We start from the raw sequence: 17,966 nt of genomic DNA on the forward strand, positions 1-17,966 counted from the left end.
AAATAAATAAATAAAAAAAACAGAAGGTAATTAAAAGTACATAGATTCCAAACATGTATGGATATTTTTTTTCACCACTTAAATAATTATTTAAAAAAAACCCCTAAAGTTTGTGCGTAAAAATAAAAAACAAAACGTCACAATTTTCCGGGATCTGAGGATGGATGAGGACTTTTTTTTTTGCGTGTGTGTGCCAAGCTGACATTCTCATAGACACGATGTGTTAATCGCCTGTTATTGCATTTTATTGTAATGTTGTGGTGACCAAAAAAACACAATTCTGGCATATATATATATATATATGTATATATGTATATATGTATTTTCTTTTAGTTATGTTGCTTTTATACTTTGATCGGGCGCTTCTGGAAGCCGTGATACCGGGCGTTTTTTTTTTATTTTTTTTAATTTTGAATGGACAAAAGGGGGTTGATTAGAATATATATATATATATATATATATATATATATATATATATATATATATATATAGTTCAAAATCGGAACAGCATCTCACATTACCAAACTGTAGTGCAGCGTCTTCCCAACCACTGTTGAAATGGTCTTTGGTAATAGATAAAAAAAAGAAAGACAGCACAAAAAAAAAAAAAAAAAAATTGAAAAAAAAGGGCTTTAATGCCTGAACGGCGTGGCGACGTTTCGAATATCTTTATCCTTTTTCAAACCGGGCGGGTTTTTTTTATTTTTTTTTTATTTTGAATGGACAAAAGGGGGTTGATTAGACTATATATATATATATATATATATATATATATATATATATATATATATATATATATATATATATATATATATATATATACACTGTGTGTATATATATATATATATATATATATATATATATATATATATATATATATATTTTATATATTTATTAAAACTTATTTTTTTTCTTACATAGTCCCCTTAAGAGACTTGAATCTGTGATCATCCGTTCACCTGCTATGTGCAGCAGAAATCATCATTTCCTATGAACGCCAGTCACAGCACCTGTAGACCCTCTGCTGTCATGCCAACCGATCGGCGCCCTGCGATCATGTAACGGGGGCCGATGGACGTGGTTTGTGACGCGCATCCAGTTTGTCGGAGGTTGACATCTGCATTTAACATGTAAACTGCTGCGGGTGGATCGCGATTCCATGTGCCCATAACAGCTGATCAAGTCATCTGTCATGTGCTTGAAAAGTTGCAGGCTCGGCCCCTGAGCCCGCATCAATTACCGGGACATAAACTATGACGTACCTATAAATCATAGGTCATGAAAAGATTAATAAGGCATCTATAAGGAAAATAAGGCTAACTCTGATCTCAAAGTATTCGGGGGCTGAAAACCTATCCTGACAGAATCCTGCTCTCACGGTTACGTGGCTTGACAGTCAATTTAAAAACCACTCTTGTGGCCAAATTCTGAGTTTATCTTTTTTTTTTTGTCCACTTGCTTTTTGAGGACTGATCACAGGTTCTTATTGGGATTGAGATCTGGGGAGTTTCCTGGCCGTGGACCCAAAATGTCGATGTTTTGTTCTCCGGGCCACTCTGTCATCACTATTGCCATATGACTCGGACATGCTGGAAAAATCATTGTTCATCATCACCACATTACTCCTGGATGATGGGAGAAGATGATCTTGCAGAAGGTTTGGATCTCATTCTTTATTCATGGTCGTGTTCTTGGGCACAAGTGTGACCCCTCCATGGATGAAAAGCCCCCGCACATGAATGGTCTCAGGAGACTTTACTGTAGTCATGGTTTAGGAGCGTAGATGGAAATCATGGGGATCTGCAGCAAAAGTCCTAATTAAGGGACCTCCCCCGAGGAATAAAATAAATTGAAAAATTATAATAAAAAAATTAGGGTTGCAGTGCACAGTCATGGTGACAGAAGGGCATAATTCACAACTTTTGCATTTATAAAGTACTTTTGCTCTCATCTTCGTGTTCTCACCTTTCATGGCTCCATAGTGTGAGGCCAGCAAAAATGGCCCCCAAACACAATGATACCCCCACAATACCTCCACATGCAAAGTATGGTGCCTCCAACACGGTGATGCCCCTGCAGTTCCCTCACACCCGAGGCCCCTAGTGACCCCTACACAGAGTGACGACCCCCACACAGCCAACAGATGATGCGTCTTAATTCTTTGCACAGCTGAGGGTTTGTTAAAATAGCATCCAGCCTATACATTCCACAGGGAGCTAAACAAATAGTCACCAAAAATGTCTGCCCTATCCTCATAGCTTCTTGCAGTGTAACTGCAGAAAATTGGACATAATTGCGACAAGACATCAGCTGTGAGAAGGATCGCATTCACTGACAGCTAGCAGAGATCTTGAAAGCCGTAAAGAACTGAAATGCAAAGTGCGGTGCCTGATAAAGTTGCAGAACTCTGCCCGAGCTGTGGAGGAGTGAACCTGCTGAGATGGCTGCGACATTTCATTAGATGCTTGAGTTGGCGCTCCTAATGAGGAGGAACTTTTTACCTTGGCGTTTGGCAAGTGGGCGGATAGATTAGCGGCACAATCTTGCCTTTTCACACCCCTATCTCCTGAGCCCCCAGTGTACTGAGGAAATGAATGTTCTAATCCGCAGGGGGCACAGGACGCCGCGAGTGGGAGTGGGAACAGGGGAAGAAATTGCTTTTTCTTTTGGAGGTTACTTGTCGTCTAATCTTGAGTTCTCGGAAGGAAATTTAGAAGAATATATATAATTACTGTACAAGGGTTATACTGTATATAGCACTGCAGCCTCCGCCAATAGTGCCACAATCCGACGCTGGGTCCTGTCTGTATGACTACTTATCACTAGGATAGGCCGTCACTTGCTGGTTGGTGGGAGGCGATCGCTGGCACCCCACTGATCTGCACGGCACTAAAGTCCAATGGGTCCAGGTGCAAAAGTTAGATCTGAGCCCTACCTGCATATTGGTCAGATGTGGGGTCCCTTGTAGCGTTATAGATCCTATAAAGACATACTGTGTTCACCCCTCATGTAATAATGCCCTCTGCCCTGGCTCCTTCTTGTAGTAATCTCCCCCATCCTGGGCCCTTTCCAGTAATATTTGCCCCCCATCCTGTATAATGTCTTGCATCCTGGTTTAATGTCCCCCATCCTGGTATAATGTCTCCCATCCTGGTATAATGTCTCCCATCCTGGTATAATGTCTCCCGTCCTGGTATAATGTCTCCCATCCTGGTATAATGTCCCCCATCCTGGTATAATGTCTCCCATCCTGGTATAATGTCCCCCATCCTGGTATAATGTCTCACATCCTGGTATAATGTCCCCCATCTTGGTATAATGTCCCCCATCCTGGTATAATGTCTCACATCCTGGTATAATGTCTCACATCCTCGTATAATGTCCCACATCCTGGTATACTGTCCCCCATCCTGGTATAATGTCCCCCATCCTCGTATAATGTCCCACATCCTGGTATAATTTCTCACATCCTGGTATAATGTCCCCCATCCCAGTATAATGTCTCACATCCTGGTATACTGTCCCCCATCCTGGTATAATGTCTGACATCCTGGTATAATGTCCCCCATCCTGGTATACTGTCCCCCATCCTGGTATACTGTCCCCCATCCTGGTATAATGTCTCCCATCCTGGTATAATGTCCCCCATCCTGGTATAATGTCCCCCATCCTGGTATACTGTCCCCCATCCTGGTATAATTTCTCACATCCTCGTATAATGTCCCACATCCTGGTATACTGTCCCACATCCTGGTATAATGTCCCCCATCCTGGTATAATATCTCACATCCTGGTATAATGTCTCACATCCTGGTATACTGTCCCCCATCCTGGTATAATGTCTGACATCCTGGTATAATGTTCCACATTCTGGTTACCTTCAATTTTTCTCCAGCTCATTTTAAAAAGAGACCACCTATTGTTCTTGCCTTCCTCCGCTCCAGCACGGCACAGAATCCTCTTGCGTAGCCAGCACAGGAGCTGGCGACTGACTACGGCGTGCTGGCACGGGAATCACATGTCACTGCCATATGCCATAAATCGCTGGCGGCATAGATTGCAGCGCAGGCAGTTGGCCACAATACATTTCACCTGAATGTGCTTGCATCATATTATCCGTAAATCCCACTGTTCTCCTGAATCCAACAATGTTTTTCTTTGCTTCCAGCACCTCTTGGTTCACGAGAAAATTCTTCCCTCGTCCCTGTACTTCAATCTAGTCTTTTTAAATATGTGGGCATGGTCCACAAAAGGCCCCCATAAAGAGTGGCTGACCACACCCACTTGTATAAATGAACTCTATCTACAGGGAAGAGGAGACCATATCTCTGGAACAGAGAGGAGCAGGAATAAAAAACAAACAAACATTGTATCGTTTCTTACTTAGTGTAAGGCTATGTGTACACGTCAGGATTCTTTGCAGAAATTTCCTGAACAAAACCGGACTTTTTCTGCAGGAAATCCGTGTGTGTTTTTATCATGGGGTTTTTTTTGGGGATTTTTCAATTTTTTTTTCCGGAGCTTCCCCAGTTCAATATTGACAGGTTGGTCGCACTTGTCAAACATAGTGTTTGACAAGTGTGACCAACTTTTTACTATTGATTCTGCCCATGCAGCATCAATAGTAAAAAGATCTAATGTTAAAAATAATAATAATAAAAAAAAAATTGTGATATTCTCACCTTCTGGCGTCCCTCGCAGACTTCCCGCTCCTCGTGATGCTCCCGTTCCCAGTAATGCCTCGCGGCAATGACCCCAGATGACGTAGCATCACGTGAGACCGCTACATCATCACAGGTTATTGCCGCAAAGCATCCCTGGGAACGGGAGCATCACGAGGAGCGGGAAGGCTGCGAGGGACGCCGGAAGGTGAGAATATCACAATTTTTTATATTAATTCTTTTTTTTTTTTTTTTTTTTTTTACAGGTATATGGTTCCCAGGGCCTGGAGGAGAGTCTCCTTTCCTCCACCCTGGGTACCATCCGCACATGATCCGCATAGCCACATGCGAAAAGTAAGCAGATCAATGCATTCCAATGTGTGCGGAATCACCGCAATTCCGCACAAAGAATGAACATGCTGCGTTTTTTTTCTGGAATACAATTCCGCCGCGGAAAAAAAAAACGCAGCATGTGCACAAAAAATGCGGATTGCATTCTAATAATAGGATGCTTAATGTAAGCGTTTTTTTGGCGGTTTTATCGCGGAAAAAAAACGCGAAAAATCCTGAACGTGTCCACACAGCCTTAATGCAGCTGATCTGAATCTGACAATTACATATTTCTGGTAAGAGGTAGGTGCTTTTTAAAGAAACACATTTTTTTTTTTCAATTTTTTTTTTTTATTACTTCCAAGAGCAACAATTTTAAAGCTGGAGATGGATAAGGGTCCGAGCAGTCGGGCCCCCCGGTGATCAAGAAATCTGCCCCTATCCTGTGCATTGGGGTTAAAGGGAACCTGTCACCACGTTTTTGGAAGATGGGATAAAAATAGCGTTAAATAGGGGCAGAGGTGGGCGTTACATTAGTGTGTGTGTTATGCGTTTATTACCCACCTAAGTTGCCGAAATAACTTTGCAAAGTCTCCGTTTTCGCCTGTCAATCAGGCTGGTCAGGTCGCATGGGCGTTGTCTTCCCCCACATTTGGCGTAGTTTTCCGTTGGTGGCGTAGTGGTGTGCGCATGCCCAAAGTCCGGAATCCTCTTCCAGGGGATTTAAAATAGCGCGGTGTTCGTTATTGCATTGGTGATCGGTGGGCGCGGCCATCTTCCTTTGGCCGCGCGTGCGCAGAAGCGGCGCTCTGCTGGCCGCGGCTTCAGGAAAATGGCCGCCGCGATATCCATCTGCGCACGCGCGGCATCCCGCGGCCATTTTCCTGAAGCCGCGGCCAGCAGAGCGCCGCTTCTGCGCACGCGCGGCCAAAGGAAGATGGCCGCGCCCACCGATCACCAATGCAATAACGAACACCGCGCTATTTTAAATCCCCTGGAAGAGGATTCCGGACTTTGGGCATGCGCACACCACTACGCCACCAACGGAAAACTACGCCAAATCTGGGTGAAGACACCACGCCCATGTGACCTGACCAGCCTGATTGACAGGCGAAAACGGAGACTTTGCAAAGTTATTTCGGCAACTTAGGTGGGTAATAAACGCATAACACACACACTAATGTAACGCCCACCTCTGCCCCTATTTAACGCTATTTTTATCCCATCTTCCAAAAACGTGGTGACAGGTTCCCTTTAAATGTCTATTTATTATAAAGCCTTATGGATATGTTTTTACTTAATTATGTGTTTGTTTGTTTGTTTGTTTTTCTTGCAAATTTAAAGCTGATTTTTTTACAGTAACGGCAAAAGTTCTGAAATGTCAGAAATCTCATGCACATGATAGCTTTTTTTAAAAAAAATTTTTCCAGACTATTTTTAACAGTCTCCGCAAGATGAATTTCACCCATAGAATGTGTTGGATTCGGTGAATTGCACGGTTCAGTGATCACCTGCGCTCAGTATACACCGCGGTCACGTGCTGCCAATTCCTGATCGTCTGCGCATACCCTAAACTTGCATCATGTTGTGTTTTTTTTTTTTTTTTAAGTAATAGAAAGTCAATTTTATTGTTATTTCTAAAAATAATGACTTTGGTTAATCCCAGTGTGAGCGCTGCAATGTCTTATGAATATGAACCAGATTTTCAGGCTCTTATCCCCCCCCACCACCCCCAAAAAATGATCTTCCTTTACTGGAGGGGGGCAATTATGTGACCATTCCAGCTGAATCAAATGTTTCCATTTTATTAAATTAACTTTCCATAACAAAAAAAAATGTCACATAATGTTTCCCATCCCGACTCGTTACTAATGGGAATCTCGCGGAGTGAAATTCTAATATATGGCGGTGTGAAGCGTTGTCTCCAGGCGCCATCTGTTTTACTTTACGGGACAATCGGGAATTGTTTTATGACTTATTAGGATGAGACTGCCCTGAGGGGGGTCATTAGCCCCCCGAAAAGTCGCACTACATCTCTGATGCCTTTTAGGACCCCAAAAACCCTTCTGCCAAACAGTAAAAAAAAATTAGTAAAAAAAAATAAATTTTTAATTAGTAAAATACATTAATTCTCTCTTATTTAAAGGGGAAGTAGGCCAATAATAGACATAGACTAAGGAGCTGGCTCTGGGGGGAACAAAGGAGGGCTCCACAGACTGAACCTGTACATGGCTGAACTTTTTATTGCTGAAGTTTTTTTCCTAGATCACTCCCCCCCCCTTAAAGTCAATCACTTAGTAGGCTCCTTTAAGAAAGACCCTCTATTGGATGCCCACAGGCTTTATCCTCATTTGCTGTCATAAATCCATCCATCGTACAAATAACATGAGTCCATGGATTGTATAATGGCGCAGGCTGAAACTTGTGGGTCCGTCCATGGCGCCGATTCACAGACCAGTGCATCTGGCATAAACTGTACAAAAATTTTACATTGTTTTATTAAAAGATATTTCCCCATAATGAAACTAACCAAAAAAAAAGCAAAACTTTTTATGCTCTTGATCTAAAGTTCGGCTGCAAAGCTGTTCTGCCTCCACGTATGGGATAACAGGCTCCAATTTAAAGCGTGGTCCATGGAGTTTCACCGAACTGGAAAAATAGCAGAATCTGTATCTGTAGAGAAGTAAATGTGAAATATTAATGATGGAAGTAAAGATACATCATAAGTGTAACAATAGGAAAAACCACTAATGATAAATGGTGTCACATTCTTTCCATGTTTCACTATCAGTAGTGACCCCTACAGGCCAAATACCATCACTACATTGCATGGAGTTTTTATCACTTTATCAGTTGTAATAATACATTTCACATTGACCGTAATGCTGTATACCAACATATGGACTTGATATAGAGCAGACTATGCATTTATTGCTTGGTAAGTGTTTGCACATTGTTTTCAGCTCTAAAGCCTGCTGAATTATGATTTCAGCTTTGTAATAAAATATATAACTCGTAAAATATAAGTAATGTATTTACACAGTGAGTGCAGCTCTAGGGTATAAAGAGGATGTAACTCAGGATCACTAATGTAATGTATGAACAGAGCGACTGCACCAGAAGAATAGTGAGTGCAGCTCTGGAGTATAATACAGGATGTAACTCAGGATCAGTAATGTAATGTATGAACAGAGCGACTGCACCAGAAGAATAGTGAGTGCAGCTCTGGAGTATAATACAGGATGTAACTCAGGATCAGTAATGTAATGTATGTACACAGTGACTGCACAAGCAGAATAGTGAGTGCAGCTCTGGAGTATAATACAGGATGTAACTCAGGATCAGTAATGTAATGTATGGTCACAGTGACTGCACCAGCAGAATAGTGAGTGCAGCTCTGGAGTATAATACAGGATGTAACTCAGGATCAGTAATGTAATGTATGTACACAGTGACTGCACCAGCAGAATAGTGAGTGCAGCTCTGGAGTATAATACAGTATGTAACTCAGGATCAATAATGTATGTACACAGTGACTGCACCAGCAGAATAGTGAGTGCAGCTCTGGAGTATAATACAGGATGTAACTCAGGATCAGTAATGTAATGTATGTACACAGTGACTGCACCAGCAGAATAGTGAGTGCAGCTCTGGGGTATAATACAGGATGTAAGTCAGGATCAGTAATGTAATGTATGTACACAGTGACTGCACCAGCAGAATAGTGAGTGCAGCTCTGGAGTATAATACAGGAGGTAACTCAGGATCAGTAATGGAATGTATGTACACAGTGACTGCACCAGCAGAATAGTGAGTGCAGCTCTGGGGTATAATGCAGGATGTAACTCAGGATCAGTAATGTAATGTATGTACACAGTGACTGCACCAGCAGAATAGTGAGTGCAGCTCTGGGGTATAATACAGGATGTAACTCAGGATCAGTAATGTAATGTATGGTCACAGTGACTGCACCAGCAGAATAGTGAGTGCAGCTCTGGGGTATAATACAGGAAGTAACTCAGGATCAGTAATGTAATGTATGTACACAGTGACTGCACCAGCAGAATAGTGAGTGCAGCTCTGGAGTATAATACAGTATGTAACTCAGGATCAATAATGTATGTACACAGTGACTGCTCCAGCAGAATAGTGAATGCAGCTCTGGAGTGTAATTCAGGATGTAACTCAGGATCAGTAATGAATGTATGTACACAGTGACTGCACCAGCAGAATAGTGAGTGCAGCTCTGGGGTATTATACAGGATGTAACTCAGGATCAGTAATGTAATGTATGTACACAGTGACTGCACCAGCAGAATAGTGAGTGCAGCTCTGGGGTATAATACAGGATGTAAGTCAGGATCAGTAATGTAATGTATGTACACAGTGACTGCACCAGCAGAATAGTGAGTGCAGCTCTGGGGTATAATACAGGATGTTACTCAGGATCAGTAATGTAATGTATGTACACAGTGACTGCACCAGCAGAATAGTGAGTGCAGCTCTGGAGTGAAATACAGGATGTAACTCAGGATCAGTAATGTAATGTATGTATGGAGCGCCCCCAGTAGTGCTATGGGGTACTCGGTACCGGGTCCTTCGGTTCTCAAGGGGGATGTCACGGTGGCTGACCCGGTCCGTGGCCCTAGGCACGTCCGTGTTAAAGGGGGAAAGGTCTTTAAAGGGATAAATGTTCATGACGCCACCTGTGGTATTCGGTCAGGGTGACCGACGCTGCTTAGGGGTCCGCTGGGGTGATGTGATGGCAGCTAGATTGTATACCTTCCCACAGGTGAAGTGTATCCCCAGGGCTTCCCAGTGTGTAGATGGTGGATGGTGAGAGGTGCAGTGAAGAACGAGGACACAAGGTTGCAGTCTCTTTACCTTTTTTTATTGATGTCTTCAGCATCCACAGTCCCGAGCACCAGATCACAGGGCAGGCAGAGTCCGGCTGGTCTGAAGGAAAATCCAGAGTCCCCTTGTCCAGGTGGAAATCAGTAGCCTTCCTCTAGCGCCTGGGTGTTGTAGTACCTTACTGCTGAGCCTCTCATAAGGTCCTCACAACTGTTGAAGATGTTCTAGATGTTATGTCTCTCTCTCTGTCCCCCTGATGGTAAGGATAGGACAAACCCGTTTGACCGGTGGCTTGAGGTTTTTTACAGGGACTCTAGCATGCCCCGGCCTCTAAGAGGTGCCACCGCGACTCCTGGGTATGGGGCGGATCAGTAACGTGAAATTATCTGTCCTGCTGGTCTCTGGAGCAAGGCATAAAGGACTGTTGCTCCCTTGGTGTTCCGGCTACCGGATCCTGCGCCTCAGAAGGAGGCAGCCTGTGCAGGGCAGAACTCCTTCTGGTTTCCTCTCCTTTTGCTATGACTTCTCCTCACGCTTTACAATACAGTTCTCTGTTCGTGTCTCTTTCTGGAAGCTGCCACACGAGGGGCAGGTGCAGCTCCGTGGCCTTCTATCTAGGCCTCTGACAGGATCCCACCCCTGTCAGGAACCAACTAACTGAGCAGAACTCAGCTAGCAGCTGCCTGAGTCAAGCTCAGTCAGCTTCTGCCTTCTGCCTCACTTTCTATCCAGACCACCAGTTTTACCTAATTGTGAAGAGTGCCTTAATAAATAGGAGCATATCTCCCCCTGGTGGGCTGGAGTATGAAATGTGTTGTATGTTTGTGGTACCTGGTAGTGAGATCTCCTTTATTGCCTTCAAACGTAACATCACTCCCCCCTAGAGGAGAATGACATTACTGCAACGACCAGGACCCTGGGGCACTGCACATGTACACAGTGACTGCACCAGCAGAATAGTGAGTGCAGCTCTGGAGTATAATACAGGATGTAACTCAGGATCAGTAATGTAATGTATGTACACAGTGACTGCACCAGCAGAATAGTGAGTGCAGCTCTGGAGTATAATACAGGATGTAACTCAGGATCAGTAATGTAATGTATGTACACAGTGACTGCACCAGCAGAATAGTGAGTGCAGCTCTGGGTATAATACAGGATGTAACTCAGGATCAGTAATGTAATGTATGTACACAGTGACTGCACCAGCAGAATAGTGAGTGTAGCTCTGGAGTATAATACAGGATGTAACTCAGGATCAGTAGTGTAATGTATGTACACAGTGACTGCACCAGCAGAATAGCGAGCGCAGCTCTGGGTATAATACAGGATGTAACTCAGGATCAGTAATGTATTGTATGTACACAGTGACTGCACCAGCAGAATAGTGAGTGCAGCTCTGGGGTATAATACAGGATGTAACTCAGGATCAGTAATGTAATGTATGTACACAGTGACTGCACCAGCAGAATAGTGAGTGCAGCTCTGGGGTATAATACAGGATGTAACTCAGGATCAGTAATGTAATGTATGTACACAGTGACTGCACCAGCAGAATAGTGAGTGCAGCTCTGGAGTATAATACAGGATGTAACTCAGGATCAGTAATGTAATGTATGTACACAGTGACTGCACCAGCAGAATAGTGAGTGTAGCTCTGGAGTATAATACAGGATGTAACTCAGGATCAGTAGTGTAATGTATGTACACAGTGACTGCACCAGCAGAATAGCGAGCGCAGCTCTGGGTATAATACAGGATGTAACTCAGGATCAGTAATGTATTGTATGTACACAGTGACTGCACCAGCAGAATAGTGAGTGCAGCTCTGGGGTATAATACAGGATGTAACTCAGGATCAGTAATGTAATGTATGTACACAGTGACTGCACCAGCAGAATAGTGAGTGCAGCTCTGGGGTATAATACAGGATGTAACTCAGGATCAGTAATGTAATGTATGTACACAGTGACTGCACCAGTAGAATAGTGAGTGCAGCTCTGGAGTATAATACAGGATGTAACTCAGGATCAGTAATGTAATGTATGTACACAGTGACTGCACCAGCAGAATAGTGAGTGCAGCTCTGGAGTATAATACAGGATGTAACTCAGGATCAGTAATGTATGTACACAGTGACTGCACCAGCAGAATAGTGAGTGCAGCTCTGGGTATAATACAGGATGTAACTCAGGATCAGTAATGTAATGTATGTACACAGTGACTGCACCAGCGCAGAATAGTGAGTGTAGCTCTGGAGTATAATACAGGATGTAACTCAGGATCAGTAGTGTAATGTATGTACACAGTGACTGCACCAGCAGAATAGTGAGTGCAGCTCTGGGGTATAATACAGGATGTAACTCAGGATCAGTAATGTAATGTATGTACACAGTGACTGCACCAGCAGAATAGTGAGTGCAGCTCTGGGGTATAATACAGGATGTAACTCAGGATCAGTAATGTAATGTATGTACACAGTGACTGCACCAGCAGAATAGTGAGTGCAGCTCTGGAGTATAATACAGGATGTAACTCAGGATCAGTAATGTAATGTATGTACACAGTGACTGCACCAGCAGAATAGTGAGTGCAGCTCTGGAGTATAATACAGGATGTAACTCAGGATCAGTAATGTAATGTATGTACACAGTGACTGCACCAGCAGAATAGTGAGTGCAGCTCTGGGTATAATACAGGATGTAACTCAGGATCAGTAATGTAATGTATGTACACAGTGACTGCACCAGCAGAATAGTGAGTGTAGCTCTGGAGTATAATACAGGATGTAACTCAGGATCAGTAGTGTAATGTATGTACACAGTGACTGCACTAGCAGAATAGCGAGCGCAGCTCTGGGTATAATACAGGATGTAACTCAGGATCAGTAATGTATTGTATGTACACAGTGACTGCACCAGCAGAATAGTGAGTGCAGCTCTGGGGTATAATACAGGATGTAACTCAGGATCAGTAATGTAATGTATGTACACAGTGACTGCACCAGCAGAATAGTGAGTGCAGCTCTGGGGTATAATACAGGATGTAACTCAGGATCAGTAATGTAATGTATGTACACAGTGACTGCACCAGCAGAATAGTGAGTGCAGCTCTGGAGTATAATACAGGATGTAACTCAGGATCAGTAATGTAATGTATGTACACAGTGACTGCACCAGCAGAATAGTGAGTGTAGCTCTGGAGTATAATACAGGATGTAACTCAGGATCAGTAGTGTAATGTATGTACACAGTGACTGCACCAGCAGAATAGCGAGCGCAGCTCTGGGTATAATACAGGATGTAACTCAGGATCAGTAATGTATTGTATGTACACAGTGACTGCACCAGCAGAATAGTGAGTGCAGCTCTGGGGTATAATACAGGATGTAACTCAGGATCAGTAATGTAATGTATGTACACAGTGACTGCACCAGCAGAATAGTGAGTGCAGCTCTGGGGTATAATACAGGATGTAACTCAGGATCAGTAATGTAATGTATGTACACAGTGACTGCACCAGTAGAATAGTGAGTGCAGCTCTGGAGTATAATACAGGATGTAACTCAGGATCAGTAATGTAATGTATGTACACAGTGACTGCACCAGCAGAATAGTGAGTGCAGCTCTGGAGTATAATACAGGATGTAACTCAGGATCAGTAATGTATGTACACAGTGACTGCACCAGCAGAATAGTGAGTGCAGCTCTGGGTATAATACAGGATGTAACTCAGGATCAGTAGTGTAATGTATGTACACAGTGACTGCACCAGCAGAATAGTGAGTGCAGCTCTGGGGTATAATACAGGATGTAACTCAGGATCAGTAATGTAATGTATGTACACAGTGACTGCACCAGCAGAATAGTGAGTGCAGCTCTGGGGTATAATACAGGATGTAACTCAGGATCAGTAATGTAATGTATGTACACAGTGACTGCACCAGCAGAATAGTGAGTGCAGCTCTGGAGTATAATACAGGATGTAACTCAGGATCAGTAATGTAATGTATGTACACAGTGACTGCACCAGCAGAATAGTGAGTGCAGCTCTGGGGTATAATACAGGATGTAACTCAGGATCAGTAATGTAATGTATGTACACAGTGACTGCACCAGCAGAATAGTGAGTGCACCTCAGTGTATATGCTATGCATGCTTCTTTAAAGCATAGTATATAACTCTGTTTGTCTGTTATATAGCAGTGCCATCCCTGTGGCTGTTCACTAACCAGGACTGCACACAGGGCACAGCTTCTGCACATAGAACAGGATGCATAATTACTCTTTCATTGTTAAATTGCATCCGGATGCAATGATTCATGACTCCAGCATTACACATCCATAATCTCGTTTATACCACTGTGAAATTATACTGAGCATCTTACCGGAACATCACTTGTATTATGCATAATGGTTTGTAAAAGAGCGATGGAGAGCTAAATCCTTCTTCAACATAGGAACAGCCCTACAGGAGTGAAAATATAGAGGGAGTTGGTTATTTTCTTTATTTATATAGTTAAAGAATTATAATACTGCTCCTATGAACATGTATGCAAAATAACGGTTATTTGTTGTAGATGAGAGTGTCATATTATAGTAAGCTTCTTTTTATGCATAGGAGCAGTATTATAGTAGTTATATTCTTGTACATAGGGGCAGTATTATAGTAGTTATATTCTTGTACATAGGAGCAGTATTATAGTAGTTATATTCTTGTACATAGGGAGCAGTATTATAGTAGTTATATTCTTGTATATAGGGGCAGTATTATAGTAGTTACATTCTTGTACATAGGGGCAGTATTATAGTAGTTATATTCTTGTACATAGGAGCAGTATTATAGTAGTTATATTCTTGTACATAGGGGGCAGTATTATAGTAGTTATATTCTTGTATATAGGGGCAGTATTATAGTAGTTATATTCTTGTACATAGGAGCAGTATTATAGTAGTTATATTCTTGTACATAGGAGCAGTATTATAGTAGTTATCTTCTTGTACATAGAGAGCATTATTATAGTAGTTATATTCTTGTACATAGGGGCAGTATTATAGTAGTTATATTCTTGTACATAGGGGCAGTATTATAGTAGTTATATTCTTGTATATAGGAGCAGTATTATAGTATTTATATTCTTGTACATAGGGGGCAGTATTATAGTAGTTATATTGTATATAGGGGAAGTATTATACTAGTTATATTCTTGTACATAGGGGCAGTATTATAGTACTTATATTCTTGTACATAGGGGCAGTATCATAGTAGTTACATTACCTAATGTATTCTTTTATCTTTCCATGCAGATTCCTTAAGAAATGTGCAGTCTGTGAACCACGGTCCTAGATCGTCTCCTGCAGAATTTAGTTCCACCCATCACTTACTCAGGGAAAGAAAGTCCTCTGCTCCCTCGCACTCCAGCCAGCCCACGCTATTCACATTTGAACCTTCATCAAACCATATGCATCAGACAACGCTGTCCGCTAGCGCACCCCAGGATTACCTATTTCTGCATCAATGCATGAGCCGGAAAACTGAGAATATGAGGTAAGTGCAACATCTGTGCATGTTCCACCTAATGCTGGCGCGTGTAAATATTCTGTGGCGGCACTAGGTCTCCTGCCTGCAGTTTATTTCAGGATTCTTATTCTTGCACAGCTTTGATCAGTAGTGACTCCAGCGTCGCCTCCTTGTCTATTGGAGTCTGAGGTAGTCAGAAATCCAATTCTTGTCTCATCTTTGCTTCTTCGCCGTGATTTACACTGCAGTTCTGCTTCTTTCTTTGTGTGCCTTATATTCGTAGTATTTTGGAGAATGTTCTTTTTTGTTTTTCAGAAGCGCTAGTTTTTCCCAAGCCACGCGGTCTTCCTTTTTCATGCGGAGTGATACGGCTGTTCAGAAGTTGGCTCAGGGTTACGGGCACTGCATGAATGGAGTGAGTGGTCAGGTCCACGGTTTCTACAGTTTACCAAAGCCGAGGCGGCTCAGCTCCGAGTTGAGGGACAGCGCTTACGACCTCCCCAGGAGCTTCGGCTCAGACCCTCCAACAAAGTCCAGCTTCACTGCGCTAGAATCTGAAAATGAGGATGTTTACACCTACAAGACTCCGAGCAACGCGCTGTGTAAAGAGTTTAGTGACCTCTCGACAGACTCCTATGACCTTCCCGGGACTCCTCTTTCCGTTTATCAAATACCAAGGACCTTTACATTGGACAAGAACCATAATGCATTGGGATTAGCTTCCAATGACTTCCAAAATGCTCCTCCACCAAGACCCCCTAAACCGGGTCATTCAGAAACTCGTTGGGGTAGTCCTCAGACTAATAATGGGGACAACATAGGGGTTGTATCTGTCAACATTCCAAGGAGGAATACATTGCCGGCCATGGAAAATAGGCGTCATCGAGGTAAGAGCTTACCGCTGCCAGTGTATTGTAAGAAAGTCTGGACTGGCAATCTGTACAAGAATAATGACAATAAACCTGCCCCTATGTATAAGAATATCAATACTATATTACTGCCCCTATGTACAAGAATATAACCACTATAATACTGCTCCCTATGTACAAGAATATACTATAATACTGTCCCTTATGTACAAGAATATAACTACTATAATACTGTCCCCTATGTACAAGAATATAACTACTATAATACTGCCCCTATGTGCAAGAATATAACTACTATAATACTGCCCCTATGTACAAGAATATAACTGCTATAATACTGCTCCTATGTACAAGAATATAACTACTATAATACTGCCCCTATGTACAGGAATATAACTACTATAATACTGCTCCTATGTACAAGAATATAACTACTATAATACTGCCCCTATGTGCAAGAATATACTATAATACTGCCCCCTATGCACAAGAATATAACTACTATAATACTGTCCCTATGTACAAGAATATACTATAATACTGTCCCCTATGTACAAGAATATAACTACTATAATACTGCCCCTATGTACAAGAATATAACTGCTATAATACTGCTCCTATGTACAAGAATATACTATAATACTGCTCCTATGTACAGGAATATATCTACTATAACACTGCTCCTATATACAAAAATACAACTAGTATAATACTGCCCTTATGTACAAGAATATAACTACTATAATGCTGCTCCCTATGTACAAGAATATAACTACTATAATACTGCTACTATGTACAAGAATATAACTACTATAATACTGCTCCTATATACAAGAATATAACTACTATAATACTGCCCCTATGTAGAAGAATATAACTACTATAATACTGCCGCTATGTACAAGAATATAACTACTATAATACTGCTCCTTTGTACAAGAATATAACTACTATAATACTGTCCCCTATGTACAAGTATATAACTACTATAATACTGCCCCTATGTACAAGAATATAACTACTATAATACTGTCCTATGTACAGGAATATAACTGCTATAATACTGCCTCTATGTACAAGAATATAACTACTATAATACTGCTCCTATGTACAAGAATATAACTACCATAACACTGCTCCTATGTACAAGAATATAACTACTATAATACTGCCCCCTATCTACAAGAATATAACTACTATAATACTGCCCCTATGTACAAGAATACAACTACTGTAATACTGCTCCTATGTACAAGAATATAACTACTATAATACTGCCCCTATGTACAAGAATATAACTACTATAATACTGCCCCTATGTACATGAATATAACTACTATAATACTGCCCCCTATCTACAAGAATATAACTACTATAATACTGCCCCTATGTACAAGAATATAACTACTGTAATACTGCTCCTATGTACAAGAATATAACTACTATAATACTGCCCCTATGTACAAGAATATAACTACTATAATACTGCCCCTATGTACAAGAATATAACTACTATAATACTGCCGCTATGTACAAGAATATACTATAATACTGTCCCCTATGTACAAGAATATAACTACTATAATACTGCTCCTATGTACAAGAATATAACTACTATAATACTGCTCCTATGTACAAGAATATAACTACTATAATACTGTCCTATGTACATGAATATAACTGCTATAATACTGCCTCTATGTACAAGAATATAACTACTATAATACTGTCCC

General features: G+C 41.7%; 1 protein-coding gene across 1 annotated transcript in view; it reads left to right on the forward strand.

Annotated features, from left to right (window-relative positions):
• Window positions 1-17,966, forward strand: part of GAB2 (GRB2 associated binding protein 2) — a 144,855-nt gene that overhangs the window by 104,689 nt on the left and 22,200 nt on the right. Inside the window, exons 3-4 of the mRNA XM_077298675.1 lie at window positions 15,151-15,391; window positions 15,680-16,251. Of these exons, the coding sequence (XP_077154790.1) occupies window positions 15,151-15,391; window positions 15,680-16,251 (813 nt within the window). The remainder of the gene's footprint in view (window positions 1-15,150; window positions 15,392-15,679; window positions 16,252-17,966) is intronic.

Source organism: Ranitomeya variabilis, chromosome 3 (assembly GCF_051348905.1).
Source record: "Ranitomeya variabilis isolate aRanVar5 chromosome 3, aRanVar5.hap1, whole genome shotgun sequence".
NCBI lineage: Eukaryota > Metazoa > Chordata > Amphibia > Anura > Dendrobatidae > Ranitomeya > Ranitomeya variabilis.